This window comes from Cherax quadricarinatus, chromosome 15 (genome assembly GCF_038502225.1).
Source record: "Cherax quadricarinatus isolate ZL_2023a chromosome 15, ASM3850222v1, whole genome shotgun sequence".
Taxonomy (NCBI): Eukaryota; Metazoa; Arthropoda; class Malacostraca; order Decapoda; family Parastacidae; genus Cherax; species Cherax quadricarinatus.
This window is the reverse complement of record NC_091306.1, coordinates 46,302,247-46,327,181: the sequence shown is the minus strand read 5'-3', so window position 1 is coordinate 46,327,181 and position 24,935 is coordinate 46,302,247. Positions and strand designations below refer to the sequence as shown.

The following is a 24,935-nucleotide window of genomic DNA, read 5'->3' as shown; positions in this document are numbered from 1 at the left end:
ATAAATATATTAAACAACCACGGTGACATCACACATCCTTGTCTAAGGCCTACTTTTACTGGGAAAAAATTTCCCTCTTTCCTACATACTCTAACTTGAGCCTCACTATCCTCGTAAAAACTCTTCACTGCTTTCAGTAACCTACCTCCTACACCATACACTTGCAACATCTGCCACATTGCCCCCCTATCCACCCTGTCATACGCCTTTTCCAAATCCATAAATGCCACAAAGACCTCTTTAGCCTTATCTAAATACTGTTCACTTATATGTTTCACTGTAAACACCTGGTCCACACACCCCCTACCTTTCCTAAAGCCTCCTTGTTCATCTGCTATCCTATTCTCCGTCTTACTCTTAATTCTTTCAATTATAACTCTACCATACACTTTACCAGGTACACTCAACAGACTTATCCCCCTATAATTTTTGCACTTTCTTTTATCCCCTTTGCCTTTATACAAAGGAACTATGCATGCTCTCTGCCAATCCCTAGGTACCTTACCCTCTTCCATACATTTATTAAATAATTGCACCAACCACTCCAAAACTATATCCCCACCTGCTTTTAACATTTCTATCTTTATCCCATCAATCCCGGCTGCCTTACCCCCTTTCATTTTACCTACTGCCTCACGAACTTCCCCCACACTCACAACTGGCTCTTCCTCACTCCTACAAGATGTTATTCCTCCTTGCCCTATACATGAAATCACAGCTTCCCTATCTTCATCAACATTTAACAATTCCTCAAAATATTCCCTCCATCTTCCCAATACCTCTAACTCTCCATTTAATAACTCTCCTCTCCTATTTTTAACTGACAAATCCATTTGTTCTCTAGGCTTTCTTAACTTGTTAATCTCACTCCAAAACTTTTTCTTATTTTCAACAAAATTTGTTGATAACATCTCACCCACTCTCTCATTTGCTCTCTTTTTACATTGCTTCACCACTCTCTTAACCTCTCTCTTTTTCTCCATATACTCTTCCCTCCTTGCATCACTTCTACTTTGTAAAAACTTCTCATATGCTAACTTTTTCTCCCTTACTACTCTCTTTACATCATCATTCCACCAATCACTCCTCTTCCCTCCTGCACCCACTTTCCTGTAACCACAAACTTCTGCTGAACACTCTAACACTACATTTTTAAACCTACCTCATACCTCTTCGACCCCATTGCCTATGCTCTCATTAGCCCATCTATCCTCCAATAGCTGATTATATCTTACCCTAACTGCCTCCTCTTTTAGTTTATAAACCTTCACCTCTCTCTTCCCTGATGCTTCTATTCTCCTTGTATCCCATCTACCTTTTATTCTCAGTGTAGCTACAACTAGAAAGTGATCTGATATATCTGTGGCCCCTCTATAAACATGTACATCCTGAAGTCTACTCAACGGTCTTTTATCTACCAATACATAATCCAACAAACTACTGTCATTTCGCCCTACATCATATCGTGTATACTTATTTATCCTCTTTTTCTTAAAATATGTATTACCTATAACTAAACCCCTTTCTATACAAAGTTCAATCAAAGGGCTCCCATTATCATTTACACCTGGCACCCCAAACTTACCTACCACACCCTCTCTAAAAGTTTCTCCTACTTGATCATTCAGGTCCCCTACCACAATTACTCTCTCACTTGGTTCAAAGGCTCCTATACATTCACTTAACATCTCCCAAAATCTCTCTCTCTCCTCTGCATTCCTCTCTTCTCCAGGTGCATACACGCTTATTATGACCCACTTCTCGCATCCAACCTTTACTTTAATCCACATAATTCTTGAATTTACACATTCATATTCTCTTTTCTCCTTCCATAACTGATCATTTAACATTACTGCTACCCCTTCCTTTGCTCTAACTCTCTCAGATACTCCAGATTTAATCCCATTTATTTCCCCCCACTGAAACTCTCCTACCCCCTTCAGCTTTGTTTCGCTTAGGGCCAGGACATCCAACTTCTTTTCATTCATAACATCAGCAATCATCTGTTTCTTGTCATCCGCACTACATCCACACACATTTAAGCATCCCAGTTTTATAAAGTTTTTCTTCTTCTCTTTTTTAGTAAATGTCTACAGGAGAAGGGGTTACTAGCCCATTGCTCCCGGCATTTTAGTCGCCTCATACGACACGCATGGCTTACGGAGGAAAGATTCTTTTCCACTTCCCCATGGACAATAGAAGAAATAAAGAAGAACAAGAGCTATTTAGAAAAAGGAGAAAAACCTAGATGTATGTATATATATATGCATGTGCGTGTCTGTGAAGTGTGACCAAAGTGTAAGTAGGAGTAGCAAGATATCCCTGTTATCTAGTGTGTTCATGAGACAGAAAAAGAAACCAGCAATCCTACCATCATGCAAAACAGTTACAGGTTTTTGTTTCACAGTCATCTGGCAGGACGGTAGTACTTCCCTGGGTGGTTGCTGTCTACCAACCTACTACCTATATATTATGGTTGTATGTTCTGTTATAGTTATCAAGGAGGAGTTTGAGAGGCAGATTTACATTTGAGTATAGTGTTCTGTGTATGTAGTAGGCACAATAATAACTAAGGATGTTTTGTATATTAAGCAAGTTAAGACTTTTGAAAAGAGGTAGAGTGTGTTGTCTAATGGAGTAGTTAATAATCAATTGCACCACAGCTTTTTGTTGGGTTATTAACCCTTTGAGGGTTTCGGCCGTACTAGTACGGCTTATGACCCAGGGTTATTGACATACTAGTATGGCTTATGACCCAGGGTTTTTGACGTACTAGTAAGGCTAAATTTTAGCGCCCTCAAATCTAGTGAGAGAAAGCTGGTAGGCCTACATATGAAAGAATGGGTCTATGTGGTCAGTGTGCGCAGTATAAAAAAAGAAAATCCTGCAGCACACACAATGCGTAATGAGAAAAAAAAACTTTGACCGTGTTTTTGGAATAAAACAGCGACTTTGCACTGTATTTTCGTATGGTGTATTTATTGTTGTATTCTAGTTTTCTTGGTCTCGTTTTATAGAATGGAAGACATATTACAGAAATTGAGATGATTTTGACTGGTTTTACAATGAAAAGTACCTTGAAATTGAGCGCAAAGTAGCAGAAATGTTCGATTTTTACCAAAGTTCAAAAGTAAACAAATCATGCCAAGCATCCAATACACGTCAACTGGTTAGTCTAATATTCTTTCACAAGTACGCTGATATTATTTATACCATTTCCACACCAATGCAGTAGTCTGCATAACAGTAAATCTACTATTTTTTGTAAGAATAAAAATTCAAAGTGGAAAGCCAAAGAAATATAAGAGGGACCTGGGGATGTGACTAACAAACAGAGAACTTGTTATTTTAGTGCCAGGAATGTCTTTCTTGTTTATTCTGGACACTATTCGGAAATTAGCATCTTTTGAAATTTGTGTGAAATTGGCAAAATTGCTAAATTCTGACCACTTTATTGGATAATTGAAAATGGTAAATGGGTGGTTTCTTGTACTCATTCGATAGAAAAAATGGAGTTCTAGCAAAATAGTTATGATTTTTGTCGACTAGTATATTGGAATTGGCCAAAAATAGGGCTCAAAGTGAGCAAAATCGCCAATGCGTAAACATCGTCGAGACCGCTAACTTTGCAAGAGCATAATTCCGTAAGTTTTCCATCAAATTTCATACTTTTGGTGTCATCATAATCGGGAAAAGATTCTCTATCTTTTCATAAGAAATTTTTTTTTTTTTTTTTTGAAATTTGGCCGACCCTGAGAACAAGTCTCGGAGAGGGCCTGTTGACCCTCAAAAGGGTTAAAGGCTTAAGGTGATTTGCTGTGGTTAAGCCCCATACACAAATACCATAGGTGAGGTAAGGGTAAATGATTGGTACAAAGCTAGAAGAGTTGATTGGGGTACATAGTACCGTATTTTTGAAAGGATGCCTACTGTTTTGGAGACTTTCTTGGAAATTTTCTGTGTCTGAAATTTGAGGCTGCAGTCAAGGTGGAGACCTAGAAATTTGCCCTCTGTCTGTCTAGAAATAGGTGAACCATTTATCAATATGTTCAGCTGTACATTTGAAGCTCTGTTTCCAAAAAGCATGAAGTAGGTTTTGTCAATATTGAATGTAAATTTGTTGGTAATCATCCAAGTAGAGATATTTTTAGCAGTTCAGCATTTACAGTGTCTGTTATTATGGTTGGGTTTGGGTGAGAGAAGACATAAGTTGTGCCATCTGCAAATAAAATGGGTTTACATGAGATTTGACGTGTTTGGTAGGTCATTGATGTAAATGAGAAAGAGAAGCTTCTCTGAAATTTGGCAGATATAACTGAGACTGTTTTAGAAAACAGTCAAGCATTGTATTTAGCCAATAAAAAAAATTCAAATAGGGACTATACACAAACAAGGTGTAATTTTATCAATTTTCTACAAAAAAACTAAAGGTAAAATACAGCAATTTTGAAAACAATTTTTAAGTGATTAACAAAAATTGTTGTAGGTTTTTGTTCTGCATTTACCTGCTGATTGCTGTGTGACAAAATTTAAGCACTAAACTAAATAACAGCACAACCTATGTCCATAGAAAACGAAGTTTGCATTTACAACAACAACAAAAAAATATCTATAGCCATTTAAAGAGGAAAAACAATTAGAAAAACAGAAAAAGTAAACATTGTAGCCATGCGGCAGCACCCACTGTTGCAGTCAAGTTCTCCACAACTTTCAACTTGGCACCAGCATAATTCTGCTGGATTAAGTACATTTTGATTTCATTATATTATACAGAAAAAATCTACTCTACAATTTCAGAAGAATTTTTCAAATCACACCACAAAAGGGGCATTTAATTTCAGGGCTTTAGACATTTTTAAGGGTAAACAGTACCTGGAAGCTTGTTCCACTCTTCTAAAACTTTACTACCTAACCAGTACATCCCTATCTCCTTTTTGAATCTAAATTTCTGCAACTTAAATTCATTGCCACTCCTGTCTCTGCTAAATACATACAGCAAGTTATTTATATACCCTTCAGCTATTCCTGTTTTCCATTTAAACACTTCTGTCTCCTATCCCTTTGTGATGTAGTTCAGCTGGGCTTGTGAGGTCTCTGGGGAGACCTAATTTAACCAATTATATGGTCACCTTGCCTTGGCAAATGTCTGTCAGAGCCATGCCTTTTCAGCTTAAGACTGGGGTCTTTTGTTCTGGACGGCGTCAGACCTCGGCGTCAGATCAACACCACGTGTGCACACCTCATTGTGGAGGGTGCTTGGACCACAATAAAAGCCCAAGGAACAGCTGAGTAGAGAGCTTCGAGCGGAGCTGCTGCTGGGGTGCAGAGCTCCTGAGCAGAGACTTCGAGCGGAGCTGCTGCTGGGGTGCAGGGCTCGGGAGAAGGCTGCTGAAGTCTCTGGAGGAGACTGTTGGAGGCATTGGGCAGAGTATTGGCTTGGCGCAGCACTCGTGCTGTGTAGGTCTCGGGACCTGTGGCTTAGTTCCTGTGATGAACTGCCCTCTGAACTATATTTTAAGTTACATTCATTTTGGTCAAGTTGATTGTATTCCCTGTCTCACTGCTTATATGTACCACCCCATTTGTCTAAACCACAATAATGTTCTCCTGTTCCCAAATATATTATTGTACAAGGACTTAATAATAAACTGTGTTTGAGTAGAATAGTAATATTCACTGTCCCCGTTATTTACTCATTTCTCCATTTATTTATGTTTAGTTAAAGTAGTGAGAGGGTGAGTAGTGTGGTGGGTAGAGTAATAAGAGGTGATGGTATGGTTACCAGTGACTTCACATTAACTACCTCCACACTCATCCCTCCTACTGCCTCGCCTGTCCCCTACCTACTGACTCCCTCCGCTTACCCCATATTCCCCAATTATTCTTACGTTCCAATACCCCCCCTACATGACATGGTGTCTAAGCGGTGGTGGTTCTTATTTTTATAGTAGGAACCAGTCCCATGTGCCTTATTTTTGACTGCTCGGTTATACTTATGTTATGCTACCATTTTTTTCTTGTGTGTGTAAAGCTAAAGTAAATATCTGTATGATATTATAATCCTAGTGACCTTAACTGACTTTTTTTTTGACCGTGGGTCTGAGTAATTGTTTGGGTGTAATATTATATTTGGAGTTGGTTGTTGGTTTGAGATAAATGGTGGAGAATATCAGTGTTTGGGTGAGACTTTTGGGGGAAGCAATTACTGGCCGAAATTGAATATTTACAGAGGAATGAGAAGTCACCCAGCCCGCCTTGGAAGACTAGCCCACAACTGCCACCCATTGAAGAGCTGCCTATGATTGTTTTCCTGCCGATGTGCCAAGTCACCCAGTTGATGTGCCCCAGTAGATGTATTGCTGCCTTGGTCTGTCATCCAGTGTAGTGGGTGTCTGTCTGCTTCACCCAGCCTCTGTGACCATCACCTGCGGACCGCCAGTTACCCGCAGTTGCCAGGGATGGGTGACTGCACCTACTGTTGATGATCTGAAGTGACCTCACCTCACCTCGAGCAACTGACCATAGCCTGCTACTGCTGATGTCGGCTGCTGTGATGCTGTCTGCTATGCTGTGGCCGTGCTGTGATGCTGTCTGCTATGCTGTGGCCGTGCTGTGATGCTGTCTGCTATGCTGTGGCCGTGCTGTGATGCTGTCTGCTATGCTGTGGCCGTGCTGTGATGCTGTCTGCTATGCTGTGGCTGTGCTGTGATGCTGCGATGCTGCCTAGCTCAAGAGGAGGAGATGGCGGTGATGCTGCAGTGGTGTGTGAGGGATTCTGGCTGGTGTGCCAGGACAGGAGAATCTACTATGAAGGAGCTGCCATCCTCGGAGATGTGGAAGGACGTGAGCCGCGGAGATGGACTCCAGCTGCTGGGACCAGCCTGTTTTCAAGGGCGGTATGGAGGTGTATCCTGCCTTGCTGGTCGACCTGTATGACCGGAATGCGGGGATGTCCTGCCAGCCATGAGAGACAATTAAGAGTGTGAGATGTCCCCAGCCTACTTTGACTTGCCAGAAGTGTTAGTGTTACCTGTGTGAAATTAGGTGACCTTGAATACGGTCCAGTGATTATGGCCGCCTTGTTTTATGAGGCCAGTGAAACCTAGTAATGGCATAGGACAATGGAGGGTCTTAGCTGTGATGCCTGCCCTGTCTCGGTTTTCAGCTGTAGTGTGCATGTGAAGTGTGCCGAAAATGCGACCTTGGTGGTCGTGAAGTGGTCCAGTTGCAGTTACTTGAAAGAATGCAACCCGTTGGAGCAGTTTTCCACGCCATAGAAGCCTAGAGAGGTTTGGCCCAATGGTTAACGTGCGAGGATGACTAGCATTGGTTAGTGCATTTCTAGTAGAAGTAGGGAAGGCACTGGAGCCCGATATTTAGTTTTAAGGAGAAATGACGGGTAAGGAGGCTTTGCACCAGAGAGCAACTGTTATGCTGGCCAACTGCGAGGTGTACTGATTACGCTGCCTTGTGGTAGATGAGAAGGTTGAGGGAAATATATGTAATTGAATAATTTTGTATTATGTATAATTTTGTCTTTGTATTGTAATAAATTTAAGGGGTTAGGATTAAAATAGTCTAATAACTTAGGACAAATTGTCCTAGTTCTCAGATATTTTAAATTGGGGGAGAAAGGGGGATGTGATGTAGTTCAGCTGGGCTTGTGAGGTCTCTGGGGAGACCTAATTTAACCAATAATATGGTCACCTTGCCTTGGCAAATGTCTGTCAGAGCCACGCCTTTTCGGCTTAAGACTGGGGTCTTTTGTTCTGGACGGCATCAGACCTCGGCGTCAGATCAACACCACGTGTGCACACCTCATTGTGGAGGGTGCTTGGACCACCATAAAAGCCCAAGGAACAGCTGAGTAGAGAGATTCGAGCGGAGCTGCTGCTGGGGTGCAGGGCTCGGGAGAAGGCTGCTGAAGTCTCTGGAGGAGACTGTTCGAGGCATTGGGCAGAGTATTGGCTTGGCGCAGTACTCGTGCCGTGTAGGTTTTGGGACCTGTGGCTTAGTTCCTGTGATGAACTGCCCTCTGAACTATATTGTAAGTTATATTCATTTTGGTCAAGTTGATTGTATTCCCTGTCTCACTGCTTATATGTACCACCCCATTTGTCTAAACCACAATAATGTTCTCCTGTTCCCAAATATATTATTGTACAAGGACTTAATAATAAACTGTGTTTGAGTAGAATAGTAATATTCACTGTCCCCGTTATTTACTCATTTCTCCATTTATTTATGTTTAGTTAAAGTAGTGAGAGGGTGAGTAGTGTGGTGGGTGGAGTAATAAGAGGTGATGGTATGGTCACCAGTGACCTCACATTACCTACCTACCTCCGCTAATCATCTCTCCTACCACCTCGCCTGCCTGTCCCCTGCCTACTGACTCCCTCCGCTTACCCCCATATTCCCCAATTATAGCCACGTTCCAATACCCCCCCCCTACATGACACCTTTAATTCTATGTCTTTCCAGACATCAAATTTAATGCCTTCAGCCAATATTTGTAGGAAGGCTTTTGACACATGGGATGAAAATCAACCTTCTCTGTTAATGTTCCAGTTTGTTTAAATCCTTTCTTTAATATGGGGACTAGAACTGAGTAGCATAATCAAAATGAGGGCTTATCAAAGTATAATTTATATACAGTGGTCCCTCGATAATCATCAGGCTCGATAGTCATAATTTTCGATAATCATAACGTTATTTTCGTTAAAACATTGGCTCGCGAATCATCGTTTGACTCACGAATCGTCGTTCGTCCAGGACACGTACACATGGCTCCAAGCCGCCTCGCCCTCCCTTCCCAGTCAGTGTGCCATTGTTTACCAGTGAGTGACGATCCCCCTCACTCGTTCATACGGAATATTTCATAATATTCCATTCATTTTAGTGCTTTCAACTGCTAAATAAGCTACCATGGCTCCAAAGAAAGCTCCTAGTGCCAGGCCTTTGGTAAAGGTAAGAAATACGATTGAATTCAAGAAAAACATCATTGAGCAATATGAAAGTGGCGTACATGTGGCCGAACTGGCCAGGATGTATAACAAACCCCATACAACCATAGCTTCCATCGTGGTCAAGAAAAAGGAAATCAAGGAAGCTGTTGTTGCAAAGGGGGTAAATATGCTGACAAAAATGAGATCACCAGTACTCGAAGATAGAAGTTATTATTGGTGTGAATAAACGAGAAACAATTAGCAGGAGATAGTCTTATGCAGTCGATTATTTGTGAAAAGGCTAGGCAGTTGCATGACGATCTCCAGGGCCGGATTACCGCATTTGGGGGCCCCGCGGTCCAAGGGGTTCAGGGGCTCATCCAAGACTGTGCACATGGTGCAAGTGCAAAGGGGTCCCTACCTAAAAAGTTCAAGTTTGGAGAGTAAAATTGATTTTTAAAAATTAATCAAAACAAAAATAAATAATGAAATAAAATAAAATAAAAATAAATAAACCTAACCATAGATGGCAACACTCAACACGCCTTTGTTTACATCAGAACAGCTGTGTTTTCCCGCTAATGGGTGAGTATGGGAGATTCCTCTCCAATTTTCTGTAGTAATTACACGTTATCTAGACTTGTACTGTGACAAATTAACTAAATTGTTGTTGATAGACATTGATGTGTATGGATAAATGTTTGTTTTCGCCTCTAAATGTTAAGGGAGGTACCTGATAGGGTTACTTGACCAGTAAAGACGCATGGACCAGTAAAGACGCATGGACCAGTAAAGACGCATTTTTGGTAAAAATACTATAAAGAAAAACCTAAAAACGCAAACTGACTTGCTTTCTGTGGAGAAAATGAGGTTTTTGGTTCGGAAAACAATGGCAATTTCCTAGGGATCATAGAACTGTTAGCACAATTCGATCCATTCTTAGCAAATCATGTGTCACGCCTTGGGAATGCAGGAAGAGGCACTGTATCTTGCATGTCATCTACTATATGCAATGAATTTATTGAACTGATGACTAAGAAGGTCCTCAATAACATCATAGCAGCTGTGAAAACTGCAAAATACTTTGCAATAAGTGTAGATTCAACACCAGATATTTCACATACAGATCAATTGACATTCATTGTTCGCTTTGTCGACTCCAGTGGTAAGCCTGTAGAGCGCTTTATAAAATTCAATCCTCTTTCAGGCCATGATGGAGAAACAATAATGAATGTAGTACTGGATACTCTGCTTGAACATGATCTCTCTATTATGGATTGCCGCGGTCAGAGCTACGACAATGCAAGTAACATGTCGGGTAAATATAATGGATTGCAAGCCCGTATCAAGCAAATCAACCCATTTGCTGAATATGTGCCCTGCTCAGCACATTCTCTTAATCTTGTTGGGTTATGTGCTGCGGAGTGTTGTGTCACTGCAGTTTCATTTTTTGGACTTTTACAAGCACTCTTTAATTTTTTCTCTGCTTCAACGCATCGGTGGAGTATACTCAAGTCAACCATTCATGGAGATGTCATCAAATCATTATCAACAACAAGGTGGTCAGCGCAGCATGATGCAACACATGCTTTGAAAGACAGCTTTGCTGAAATACGTTCTGCTTTGATCCAAATAGCAGAGGATGAAGACCAGACAGCAACTACAAGAAGCGAAGCAGCCAGCTTAGCATCAAAATTGGAAGATTTTGAATTGGCCTTACTCTGTGTGCTTTGGGACTGTATACTGGAACGGTTAAATGCCACGAACAAGACACTTCAGAAAATTGAAACTGAAATGGCTACTTGTGCTAACCTCTATGCAGGCTTAGTGGAATTTGTAAGCTCACTACGCAATGATGAAGCTTTTGAAATGTTTGAAGAGAAAGCTAAACTGCTGGTGAAAGACTACAGTTACCGGGCTGATCATCAGTGGTCAAGGAAGAGGAAACGCAATTTTGAAGAGCCAGACAATGAAATTGTGTTGCTACCAAGGCAGAAATGTAAGACAGCTACATACTTCGTCATTTTGGATTCACTGATTACAGAATTGGTGAAAAGAAAAGAAATCTACCAGAATCTCAATGACAAGTTTGGATTTCTGTTCAAAATTACTACTATGCCAGATGCAGAATTGAGAGAAGCTGCATTAAAGTTGCAACAACACCTTTCAGCAGATGTTCAGGACACATTTGTTGAAGAAATAGTTAATTTTTCTGGGTATATGAATCAGATTAAAGCTCCACCTGAAAAATGTGCACCCTCAGCTGCTTTGAAACATTTAAGAAATGCAGGTATCTCAGAAACAAACCTTCCCTAATGTTGACATAGTTTATCGCCTTTACCTAACACTTCCAGCTACTAACTGTGAAGGAGAACGTTCATTTTCTGTTTTGAAAAGAGTGAAAAACCAGCTCCGTTCAACAATGAGCCAAGACAAATTGTGTAACCTAGCCTTGTTGACCAATGAGTCTGATCTAACAAGAAATATTGATTTTCAGAATATAATTGATGATTTTTCCAATGTGAAATCCAGAAAAAAGTTTATTTACGAAGTGCCTGTGAATATAAACAATTCTTTACTTTCTTGAGTTTATATGATTTGATAGTCTTATGCATGATGCAATGATAACAATAATGGTCAGTGATTTATAAAGGGAATAATAGTGCTGGAGTGGTTATGCTGAATATAATAGGTACATGATGTCACTACTTTAATAGCCTAATCTAGTAATACTACGCTGTCTTGAGTTTATTCTCTTTAAAATGCATGATTTAACAAGTTATAATGGCTGTTGGTAAATGGTTTTGGTTGTCTTGATGTACTTTTCCAATTAAATTTAATCTAAATAGCCAGAATGTATTTAATTAGACCTTAAACAGGCTCACACCAACCCCCCCCCCACCCCCAAGCTGGAAGGGGTCTCTTCGCTTACCCGTAACTCAAAGGGGCCCCGCCAATCTGAATAGCCTAGGGGCCAGAGACTTCTTAATCTGGGCCTGACGATCTCATGAAGAAATTGCCTGCAATGAGTACTGATACTGGTGAATTTAAGGCAAGCAAAGGCTGGTTTGAGAGATTTAAGAACCGTAGTGGCATACACAGTGTGATAAGGCATGGCAAGGCAGCCAGTTCGGACAAAATTGCAGCTACAAAATTCGTAAGTGAATTCAAGGAGTACATAGAGGCTGAAGGACTGAAACCTGAGCAAGTGTTCAATTGTGATGAAACAGGCATCTTTTGGAAGAAAATGCCAAAGAGGACCTACATTACTCAGGAGGAAAAGGAACTGCCAGGACACAAGCCTATGAAAGACAAGCTGACGCTCATGTTCTGTGCTAATGCTAGTGGGGATTGAAAAGTGAAGCCGTTACTAGTGTACCATTCTGAAAATCCCAGTGTTTAGGAAAAACAATGTTATGAAGAGTAAATTGTGTGTGTTTTGGAAAGCTAATACAGTGGACCCTCAACCAGCGATATTAATCTGTTCCTGAGAGCTCATCGTTAGTCAAAATTATCGTTAGTCAAGTTAATTTTCCCCATAAGAAATAATGGAAATCAAATTAATCCGTGCAAGACACCCAAAAGTATTGAAAAAAAAAAAAATTACCACATGAAATATTAATTTTAATACACACAAACTGAAGATTACATGCACAGTTACATGACACTTAACTTTATTGAAGATCTGGTGATGATTGATGGGATGGGAGGAGGGGAGAGCGTTGATCTTCTTAGTGTTTAGAAGGGGAATCCCCTTCCATTAGCACTTGAGGCAGCAACTCTTTTTCTGGGGTTACTTCCCTTGTTCTTTTAATGCCACTAGGACTAGCTTCAGAGTCACTGGACTTCTGTCGCACAACATATCTGTCCATAGATACCTGTACCTCTCGTTCCTTTATGACTTTCCTAAAGTGGTTCACAACATTGTCAGTGTACAGGTTGCCAACATGGCTTGCAGTAGCTGTGTCAGGGTGATTTTCAACAAAAAAGGTTTGCACTTCAAGCCACTTTGCACACATTTCCTTTATCTTAGAAGTAGGCAACTTCTTCAATTTCTCTCTCTCCTCCTCCGAAGCAGTTTCCTCAGGTCTGCCCTCTTGCTGTTCAAGATGATCTAGCAGCTCATCAGTGGTTAGTTCTTCACTGTCCTCCACCACCAACTCTTCCACATCCTCCCCACTAACCTCCAACCCCAAGGACTTCCCCAATGCCACAATGGATTCCTCAACTGGCATAGGATTCTCAAGGTTAGCCTCAAACCCTTCAAAATCCCTTTCGTCTACATTTTCTGGCCACAGTTTTTTCCAAGCAGAGTTCAAGGTCCTCTTAGTCACTTCCTCCCAAGCCTTACCTATAATGTTTACACAATTGAGGATGGTAAAATGATCTTTCCAAAACTCTCTTAGAGTCAGTTGAGTTTCTGAGGTCACTACAAAGCACCTTTCAAACATAGCTTTTGTGTACAGTTTCTTGAAGTTGGAAATAACCTGCTGATCCATGGGCTGCAGGAGAGGAGTGGTATTAGAAGGCAAAAACTTCACCTTAATGAAGCTCATGTCCCTAGAAAGTCGCTCTGCCAAGTCTGAAGGATGACCAGGAGCATTGTCTAATACCAGGAGGCACTTAAGGTCTAATTTCTTTTCAATTAGGTAATTTTTCACATTGGGGGCAAATGCATGGTGTAACCAGTCATAGAAAAAGTCCCTAGTGACCCATGCCTTACTGTTTGCCCTCCACAGCACACACAAATTAGCCTTGAGGACATTGTTTTTCCTGAACACTCTGGGAGTTTCAGAGTGATACACCAATAAAGGCTTCACTTTGCAATCACCACTAGCATTGGCACACATCAACAGAGTAAGCCTGTCTTTCATAGGCTTATGTCCTGGGAGTGCCTTTTCCTCCTGAGTAATGTAGGTCCTGCTTGGCATTTTCTTCCAAAACAGGCTTGTTTCGTCACAATTAAACACTTGTTCAGGTTTCAGTCCTTCACTGTCTATGTACTCCTTGAAGTCCTGCACATATTTTTCAGCCGATTTGTGGTCCGAACTGGCAGCCTCACCATGCCTTATCACACTATGAATGCCACTACGCTTCTTAAATCTCTCAAACCAACCTTTGCTGGCCTTCAATTCACTCACATCACTAGTTGCTGGCATTTTTGTAATTAAATCGTCATGCAACTTCCTAGCCTTTTCACATATGATCGCTTGAGAGATGCTGTCTCCTGCTATCTGTTTCTCGTTTATCCACACCAATAAAAGTCTCTCAACATCTTCTATCACTTGCGATCTCAGTTTCGAAAACATAGTTGCACCTTTGGCAAGAACAGCTTCCTTGATTGCCGTTTTCTTGCCCACAATAGTAGCGATGGTTGATTGGGGTTTTGTGTACAACCTGGCCAGCTCGGAGACACGCACTCCACTTTCATACTTAGCAATGATCTCTTTCTTCATCTCCATAGTAATTCTCACCCTTTTTGCTGTAGGGTTGGCACTAGAAGCTTTCTTGGGGCCCATGGTGACTTATTTTGCAGGTGCAATCACTACAAAGGCTGTGATAATATGAAATGTTCCAGTTGTATGTTTGGAAGCGACCGCAGTGGCTGGCTGGCTTGTAAACACTAGCACCCAAGGGACAAGTGAGGCGCGCTCAGGCCAAAGTGGACGCGTATGGTACGGAACGAATAGCGCTGGTCGGGTTTTTAAGCACTAGTCGAGGCAAAATTTTTGCGTTGAAATGTATCGCTAGTCAGATTTATCGTTAATCGATGCCATCGCTGGTTGAGGGTCCACTGTACTAAGGCATGGGTCACGAGGGAAATTTTCGTCGAGTGGTTCAATAAAGTGTTTGGCCCTAGTGTGAAGAATTACCTCCTGGAAAAGAAATTGGATCTCAAGTGCCTCCTGCTAATGGACAACACACCTGCTCATCCTCCAAACTTGGATGACCTAATTCTGGAGGAGTTTGGGTTCGTCACAGTAAAGTTCTTGCCCCTTAATATCACTCCTCTCCTCCAGCCCATGGACCAGCAGGTCATTTCAAACTTTAAAAAACTCTACACCAAAGCAATGTTTCAAAGGTGCTTTAATGTGACCTCAGACACTCACTTGACCCTAAGAGAGTTTTGGAAAGATCACTTCAGTATCCTCCATTGCATAAGCCATACAGGACTTTGAATTCTGCTTGGAGAAAACTGAGGCCAGATTGTGTCCACAAGAGGGATTTTGAAGGGTTTGGGGCTGACCCTGATGAACCTATGACAGTTGTGAAATCTATTGTGGCATTGGGGAGTTCCATGGGGTTGGATGAGAGTTTGGAGGATGTGGAAGAGTTGGTGGAGGACCACAACGAAGAGCTAACCACTGAGGAGCTGCAAGAGCTTCAGCAGGAACAGCAACAGACTGCAGCTCAGAATATTGCTGCAGAGGAGGAAGAGAGATGGAAGAAGTTGCCTTCTTCAGAAATTAAGGAGATTTTTGAAATGTGGGGTAAGATGGAAAGATTTATGGAGAAACATCACCCTGACAAGGCTGTTGCAAGCCATGTCAGCAACATGTACAGTGACAAAGTCTTGGCCCACTTTAGGGAAGTTTTAAAGAGATGCCAGAAACAGAGCTCTCTGGACAAGTATTTAGTGCCACAGGTGTACAGTGACTCTCAAGCTGGCCCTAGTGGCATTAAGAAACAGAGAAGAGAAGTAACCCCAGAAAAGCACTTGGTACCTGAGGTGTTGATGGAAGGGCATTCCCCTTCCAAACAGTAACTAATTCAATCTCTCTCCTCCTCCAGTTTTCCATACACTAAGAAGAATTGCCAGTAAAGGTAAGTGTTATGCTATTAATGTTTCATTCATCATGTCCCATTGTATTGTGTATGTACTACATCTACATTTCATGTAAAAAAAAATTTTTGTTTTAATACTTCTGGGTGTCAGGAATGGATATAATGTACTGTATTTACATTATTTCTTATGGGGAAAATGGATTAAAAAATCGTCCATTTCGATAATAGTCACACTTCCAGGAACGGATTAATTACGAAAAACGAGGGACCACTGTACTTATTTATGTACATGAAACTAAGAATTCTATTAGCTCTATTGTAAACACTTCTGCACAGTTGCCTTAGCTTTAAATCTGTGCTAACCAGAACTCCTAAATCTTTTTCAAATTCAGTTTTAACCTTTTCAAGATCGACAGACCCTCTCCTAAACTTGTTCTCAGGGTCAGGAATTTTTCCAAAAAAAAAAAAAAAAAAAAAAAAAAAAATTATGAAATGACAGAATCGCAACGATGTTTACGCATCGGCGATTTCGCCCACTTTGAGCCCTATTTTTGGCCAATTCCAATGGATCAGTCTACAAAAATCATAACTTTTGCTAGAACTCCATTTTTTTTCTATAGAATGAGTACAAGAAACCACCCATTTATCGATTTCAACCACCAAATAAAGTGGTCAGAAATTGGCAATTTTGCAATTTCACACAAATTTCAAAAGAAGCCAATTTCCAAATAGGGTCCAGAATAAACAAGACAGGCATTCCTGGCACTAAAATAACATTTTTCTGTTCAATAGTCACTCCCCAGGCCACTCTTACATTTCTTTTGCTTTCCACTTTGAATTTTATTCTCACAAAAAAATAGAAGATTTACTGTTATGCAGACTACTGCATTAGTGTAGAAATGGTATAAATAATATCAGTGCACTTGTGAAAGAATATTAGACTCGCCAGTTGATGTGTATTGAACGCGTGGCACGATTTGTTTACTTTTGAACTTTGGTAAAAATCGAACATTTCTGCTACTTTGAGCTCAATTTCAAGATACTTTTCATCGTGAAACCAATCAAAATCATCTAAATTTCTGTAATATGTCTTCCATTCTATAAAATGAGACCAGGAAAACTAGAATACAACCATAAATACCATATGAAAATACACTGCAAAGTCACTGTTTTAAAGCAAAAACACGGTCGGATTTTTTTTTCTCATGCACTGTGTGGTGCAGGATTTTTTTTATACTGTGCACACTGACCACATAGACCCATTCTTTCATATGTAGGCCTACCAGCTTTCCCTCGCTAGATTTGAAGGTGCTAGAATTTATGCGTACTAGTACGGTATCAACCCTGGCATGCAAGTCGTACTAGTACGGCACCAATCCTGGAAGGGCTAATAAGTTCTACATTCTTTATCTTATACATACCAGTTATTTTTTCCTAGGAATAGAACTGAACGTTTGCCTGCACTGAACTGCATCTGCCACTTCACCGACTACAACATCAACCTATCCGCAGCAGGGCTGTGGTTCCTGTGTTTGACTGCAAACAGCCAACAAGAATAGTTTGGGTGATCAGGCCATGGGCCACCAGGAAGCCATGTCTTAGCCCAGGTCAAGGGGGCACTGATTCCCAAAATCGTTCTTCAGGTATCAGCAATCTAGGTCATTCTGTACCTTTCTAGTGTCCTCATAAAAAATTTTACAACCTATCTTAATGTCAACAGCAAACTTACTTATGTTGCTGTTTATTTCTTCATGTATACAAGTCATTATATAGATTGTGACAAGAATAATAAACTTCCACTGGGCTTCTTCATCAACCTTAGGAAAGCTTTTTGATGCATACCACAATATCCTTCATCTTAAACTTTATCATTGTGGTATCTGTGGCCAAGCACTTGATACCTGAAGTCCTACCTTAACAACATACACCAATATGTCTCAATCAAGGACATAACCCCATCAACAGGACATAATGACATAGGCATGCCCAAGGCAGTGTTTTCAGCTCTCTGCTTTTCCTCATATACTTCAATGACCTTCCGAATTCATCTGAAGAACTTAATCCTATTCTGTTTGTAGATGACAACTAGTTACATCTCCCATCCAAATCAGAATAATCTCAATAACACTGTTATTGAGGAGCTCATAAATGCTATCTACCTGGATAATTACCAATAAACCCATTCTTAACAATGATAAGACCTTCTATATGATGTTTGGGAAAAGAGCTGCAAATATCCAACTAAATGTTATGATTAACAATTCTCCCACTGCAAGGCAAAATGAAGGAAACTTCCTAGGTCTGTTCCTTGACAGTAACTTGAAATTCAACACCAACATTCAGCACATAACAAAATAGGTATCCAGATCAGTTGACATCCCCTTTATATGTTACTATGTACCACAAACAGCACTACTTACATTACACTACTCTCGAATCTATCCTTGCCTCACCTATATTGTGCGCCCCTGGGAATTCACTACAGCAAATCACCTTAAGGCAATAATAACTCAACCCTTTGACTGTTTCGGTTGTACATGTATATACGTCTTACGAGCCAATGTGTTTGACGTATGTATACTCATAAAATTCTAGCGGCTTCAAATCAAGCGAGAGAAAGCTGGTAGGCCCACATGTGAGAGAATGGGTCTGCGTGGTAGGTGTGCACTGTATAAAAAATATCCTGCAGCACGCAGTGCATAATGAGAAAAAACTCCGACTGTGTTTTTGGATTAAAGCGCCAACTTTGAGGCGTATTTTTGTATAGAATTTATGTTTGTATTCTCGTTTTCTTGGTCTCATTTGATAGAATGGAAAATATGTTACAGAAATAGAGATGATTTTGATTGGTTTTACTATGAAAAGGACCTTGAAATGGAGCTCAAAGTAGGGGAAATGTTTGATTTTTGCAGATGTTCAAAAGTAAACAAATGACGTAATTGTCCAATAAATGTCCAACTAGCCATTCTAATACGCAGTCATGAATGGGTTGACATTATTTATACAATTATTGCAATATTGCAGTAGTCTGCATAACAGTAAATCTTCTATTTTTGTTTGAATAAAAATTCAAAGTAGAAAGCAAGAGTAATATCAGAGGGTCCTGGAGATGTGACCGACAAACAAAGAAAATGTTATTTTAGAGCCAGGAGTGTCTGCATTGTTCATTCTGGACCCTATTTTGAAATTGGCATATTTTTTAATTTGCATGAAATTGGCCAAATTGCCAATTTATGACCACTTTATTGGGTAGTTGAAATTGGTAAATGGGCAATTTCTTGTACTCAATCAATAGAACAAATGGAGTTCTAAAGAAATAGCTATGAGTCTGGTTGACTGGAACAATAGGGCTCAAAGTGGGCGAAATCGCCGATTCGTAAATATCACCGAGGTCGCTAACTTCGCGAGAGCGTAATTCCATAGGTTTTCCATCAAATTTCGTACTTTTGGTGTCATTACCATCGGGAAAAGATTCTCTATCAATTCATAAGAAAAAATTATTTTTTTTTCAAATATTTTGCGACACCAGGAGATACCTCAGGATTGGGGGTTGTGACAATCAAAGGGTTAATATACATAATATTCACTTATACAGTGGACCCCCGGTTCACGATATTAATCTGTTCCTGAGAGCTCATCGTAAACCAAAATTATCGGAAAGCAAATCAATTTTCCCCATAAGAAATAATGGAAATCAAATTAATCCATGCAAGACACCCAAAAGTAAGAAAAAAAATTTTTTACCACATGAAATATTAATTTTAATACACACAAACTGAAGAAGACATGCACAATTACATGACACTTACCTTCATTAAAGATCTGGTGATGATTGATGGGATGGGAGGAGGGGAGAGTGTGGATGGTCTTAGTGTTTAGAAGGGGAATCCCCTTCCATTAGGACTTGAGGTAGCAAGTCCTCTTCTGGGGTTACTTCCCTTCTTCTTTTAATGCCACTAGGACCAGCGTAAGAGTCACTGGACTTCTGTCGCACAACATATCTGTCCATAGAGGCCTGTACCTCTCGTTCCTTTATGACTTTCCTAAAGTGTTTCACAACATTGTCAGTGTAATAGTCACCAGCATGGCTTGCAATAGCTGTGTGAGGGTGATTTTCATCACCCTTTTCACAAATGATCGCTTGAGAGATGCTATCTCCTGCTATCTGTTTTTCATTTATCCACACCAATAACAGTCTCTCAACATTTTCTAGCACTTGCGGTCGCTGTTTCGTAATCACAGTTGCACCTTTTACAAGAACAGCTTCCTTGATTGCCGTTTTCCTGCTCACTATAGTAGAGATAGTTGATTGGGGTTTACTATACAACCTGGCCAGCTTCGACACACGCACTCCACTTTTGTACTTTGCAATTATCTCTTTCTTCATTTCAATAGTTATTAGCACCTTTTTTCTCAAAGGGTTGGCACTACAAGCTTTCTTGGGGCCCATGGTGACTTATTTTGCAGAAACAAGCACCAAAAACAGTGATAATATGGATAATACGGAATGTACCGAATGTATCCTTAGATGCGCGCACACTGGCTGGCTTGTAAACACTGGTACACATGGGGGAGTTTAGGTCACAAGGGGACACGTCTCGTACGAATCGTATCGCATACCGGGTTTTGTATCGGGAAGCAAGGCAAAATTTTTTCGATCAAATGCATCGGCAACCGAATTTATCAGATACCAATAACATCGGGAACCAGGGGTCCACTGTATAGTGGAACCTCGGTTTTCATATGCCCCAGTTTTCTAGGATTCAGTTTTCGACGACTTTTCTGTCAAAATTTTGTCCCAGTTTTCATACATCACCTTGGTTTTCATAGAGTTGAAAACGGTCTGTTCCACATGCACCTACCTGCCCACCCACGTCATTTGGCCACTCAAGCGCCTAGTGACTCAGTCTGCCCTTGTTTATCATTGAGTAAGCATCACCCTACCCCTGTTGTGGAATCTATTGTGTCTTTGGGGAAGTCTGTGGGGTTGGATGCGAGTGGCCAGGATGTGGAAGAGTTGGTGGACGACCACAGGGAAGAGCTAACCACTGAAGAGCTGCAAGACCTTCAACTGGAACAGCAACAGACTGCAGCTGAGGAAATTGCTTCGGAGGAGGAAGAGAGAGAGGAGAATGTGCCTTCTTCAGTGATGAAGGACATGTGTGCAAAGTGGAGTGAGTTGCAAAGTTTTGTGGAGAAATATCACCCTAACAAAGCTGTTGCAAGCCGTGTCTGCAACATGTTCAATGCCTTGTCCCATTTTAGGCAAATCTTAAAAAGACGCCAGAAACAGACCTCTCTGGACAGATTTTTTGTGCGACGGGGGTACAGCGACTCTCAAGCTGGTCCTAGTGGCAGTAAAAGACAAAGAAGGGAAGTAACACCAGATAGGGCCTTGATACCTGAAGTCCTTATGGAAGGGGATTCCCCTTATAAATTATAACCTCTCCTCCTCCTCTCTCTCCCTTCCTCACCGTCTTCCATATGCCAACAAGAGTCTTCAGTAAAGGTAAAAGTGATGTTAAATGTTCATTTATCCATTTCATTAGTCATTTATGTTTATTTCTCATTGTTTTCTGTATGTAAATCTATAGTTAATATCTATAAAATATATTTTTTGTTAATATTTTTGGGTGTCTGGAACGGATTAATTGGATTTACATTATTTCTCATGAGAAATATTGCTTCAGTGTTCGTACAATTCAGTTTTCGTCAATTTCTGGAGTGAATTAATCACAAAAACCAAGGTTCTACTGTACTACTGTGCATACTACATATAAAGGACAATCAATTTAAATATTAATAATCCTCTGAAACTCTTTCTTGACAGCTACAAAGGAACACTCATAGGTATAATACTGGACACAAAAATTTCTATGAAATTCCCAGTGTCCAACTCAACTTGTGAAAACACTCAATGTGCTTAAAAAGACCTAAAATCTAGAACTCTCTGCCTGAAGATTTCAGAGGTTCCCTCTCTGCCAACTACTTCAGAGCTACTGTTAAAAAGCACCTCCTTACCGTTATGTGATCCTGACAGTAGTTTATGTCAAACAAATACTGAAACCCTATTTTTCATCCAATATTGTCCCTGTTATACCTGGAGTATGACCAGGTCTCATGATAGACCAAGGCCTGATCAACCAGGCTGTTACTGTTGGCCACATGTAACCCAACGTACGAACCACAGCCCGGCTGGTCAGGTACTGACTTTAGGTACCTGTCCAGTGCCTTCTTGAAGACATCCAATAGGCTGTGGGAGGCAGTTGAACAGTCTTTGGCCCCTGACACTTATTGTGCTGTCTCTTATGCTAGTGGGACCCCTGCTTTTAACTGGGGGGACGCTGTATCATCTGCCGAGTCTTTTGCTTTCACATGGAATGAATGGTACTAATCCCTCTAGGATTTTCCAAGTGTATATAATCATGTATCTCTCCCACCTGCATTCTAGGTTGAGAAACTTCAAGCGTTCCCAGTAATTGAGGTGTTATTGTTCCAGCTTTCCTTCAACTTTCATATGTTACTATATAGGCCTATATTATCTCAAAATATCTGTTATTAATTCAGGTAACTTGTAATTTTTATTAGAATTATTATTTTGAATTAACTAAATAATTTTAATATAGTATAATCTATGTCTTCTCTTCTCATGTACATTGATGATTTTATCAGCTTCATTTACATTTGAGTCATTTTCACCAAATTTATTTTGTGGTGAATATCATTAATGTCTTATAGACATATATGTAAAATAAGCTTGCCCCAAATGCTCTGCATAACCAAAGGACTTTCCCACGTGTTTTACGTAATATCATCCAATTTTGTTCAAATGATGTTATCATGTGGAAATAAACTCTGAATCTGAATTTGAAAAAAAGGATCCCCATACTGAACCATCTGGCACACAACTTGTAAAGGGTCCCCATTCAGATTTCTCTCCATTTATGCATACGTACAATGTTGCCTGCAGGCAGGACTGTACCCTAGGAGATAAGTTCCCCTCGTACACCATGTGCTGCTTTCTTCATCAGTCTCCTGCGTGGAACGCGAAGCTCTATCAAAGGACTTACTAAAGTCCAAGTATACAAAATTGTTGTCTTATTAACTTGGTCTAAAACCTTGAATACTTAAGTGAAGAGGAAATTAAGTTTATAGAGTAAGAATGCCCTTTTATAAGTGTCGAGATTCATTAATCCAATTATATACACAGTACGTACCATTCAAGGTGGTTGTGAATTGCATCCACAAGTACTGATTCCACCAACGTTCCCACAAGAGAGGTTCGGCTGACTGGGCTATAAAACGAAGCTAACGACCTATTTCCCACTTTGTAAAAGGATATCACATTTGCCAATTTTCCACTTATCCAGTACAACACCAGTCTGTGGTGATCTGTTGAAGAGACTAGCTAATGGTTTATTAAATACCTCTTTATACTTCTTTAGAACTACAGAAAACAGCTCATAAATTATGCTAACAGTAATTATATAAAAATAGTAAGATAATTAAAAATATAAGAGTAAATACTAGGCTTTATAAAAATTTAAAAGGGAAAGTGTGTACTATTGATTGTTTTCTGCAGTAAAGACAATTTTATATGGTAAAAATTAGAAAAAACAAATGTAAATTATTTGTTACTCGGGACACTACAGGTATTGGTATTATTAGAGGCGCTTACATCACTGGGCTGGCTGGTCATGCGTGATGAATGGCCCATCATATAATTTACCCTATACGTTCTACTTCACGTAAAAATGGTTATCCTAGGTAATTTTCACGTACGTTACTATATGATAACTGCACTTATGTGTACCTGTACCTAAATAAACTATTTAAGGATTACTATGTTTGAACCCCTAAAATCAGTATGAAACATAATTAAATACAGAATAAGAATATACATTATTTATAATATACATAAAAGGAATGACGTGCAAAACAATAATATACAAAAAGAAAGGATATCCACATACAATGTACAATAAACGAGAAAATATACAAAATATTGAGAAATGAACATGGTAAAAGTTGTGTATTTATGTAAAACAGTAAATAATCCTAAAATATTACATAAAATACCCAGGCCGAGCATTTTTTTTTTTTAATCATTGAGATGCGCTAAACCCACAGGGGACAAGCAGCGCCAGGAAAGGTAATAAGAGTCAATCCAAGGGAAGACAGGTCCAGTTCCTTGGATCAAGAACCCCTCACCAGCATCCCTTGAGGCACTGACGGATCACCAAAACTTCAAAACGTTATTATATAACATTTGTTCCCATTACAGTATTGTAACATCCTCCAGAGGAAGCTTTCATCCTCTCAATATCATCTTATCAGTCACATACTCAAATAAACTTTAATAATATAGTTACCATTATGTAGAGTGTTAGAGAGTGTCGGTAAAGTGCTCACTCACCCACAACAAACACAACTCTTATATACAACTTGTGTTATATACTTACCTTATATAATTTACCACATATTACTATAAAATGGAATATACATCATCTTCAGAAATGCGTTTTTTATCACAATATTTTATTTTAGTATGCACTTTTATTCACATTTAAATAAATGTGCAATTTCTAGCCATAAGATATATAGATATTATAAGTTGGAATTAAAGTTATGTCTGATAAAATACTGAGCGGCGGAACCTCGACTTTATTACACAAACTCTAAAATATAAATTAATGCTGTAAGTTTATTCAGGTATACACAAATACAGTTACATAGATTATCATACATAGCAGCATATGTAGAAAACCTGAGATAACCCAAAAAAAGTCAGACAAAATACTCACCTAATTGTAGTTGCAGGGGTCGAGACTCAGGTCCTGGCTCCGCCTCTTCACTGAATGCTCCTAGGTCCTCTCTCTTCCTGCTCTATGAGCTTCATCATACCTCGTCTTAAAACTATGTATGGTTCCTGCCTCCACTACCTCACTTGCTAGGCTATTCCACTTCCTGACGACTGGTGGCCTGGTGGCTAACACTCTCGCTTCACACGGCGAGGGCCTGGGTTCGATTCCCAGCCAGAGTAGAAACATTGGGCGTGTTTCTTTCCACCTCTTGTCTATGTTCCCCATCAGTAAAATGGGTACCTGGGTGTTAGTCGACTGGTGTAGGTCGCATCCTGGGACACTGACCTAATTTGCCCGAAATGCTGAGCATAACAAGGAGATTTCTATGCAGTAGTATGTC

General features: G+C 40.1%; 1 protein-coding gene across 3 annotated transcripts in view; it reads right to left on the bottom strand.

The window, feature by feature from the left end:
• Positions 1 to 24,181, bottom strand: part of Prosbeta3 (proteasome subunit beta type-3) — a 63,463-nt gene extending 39,282 nt beyond the window's left edge. Inside the window, exons 1-2 of one of the 3 annotated variants that reach the window (XM_070085339.1) lie at positions 24,104 to 24,135; positions 22,949 to 23,123 (exon numbers count right to left, since the gene is read on the bottom strand). In XM_070085339.1, coding sequence (XP_069941440.1) covers positions 22,949 to 22,951 — 3 coding nt within the window. In that variant the 5' untranslated portion in view covers positions 22,952 to 23,123; positions 24,104 to 24,135. Of the gene's footprint in view, positions 1 to 22,948; positions 23,124 to 24,103 lie in introns of all 3 variants that reach the window. The other 2 variants (XM_070085338.1, XM_070085340.1) reach the window with 2 other exon arrangements.
• Positions 24,182 to 24,935: the final 754 nt, after the last annotated feature.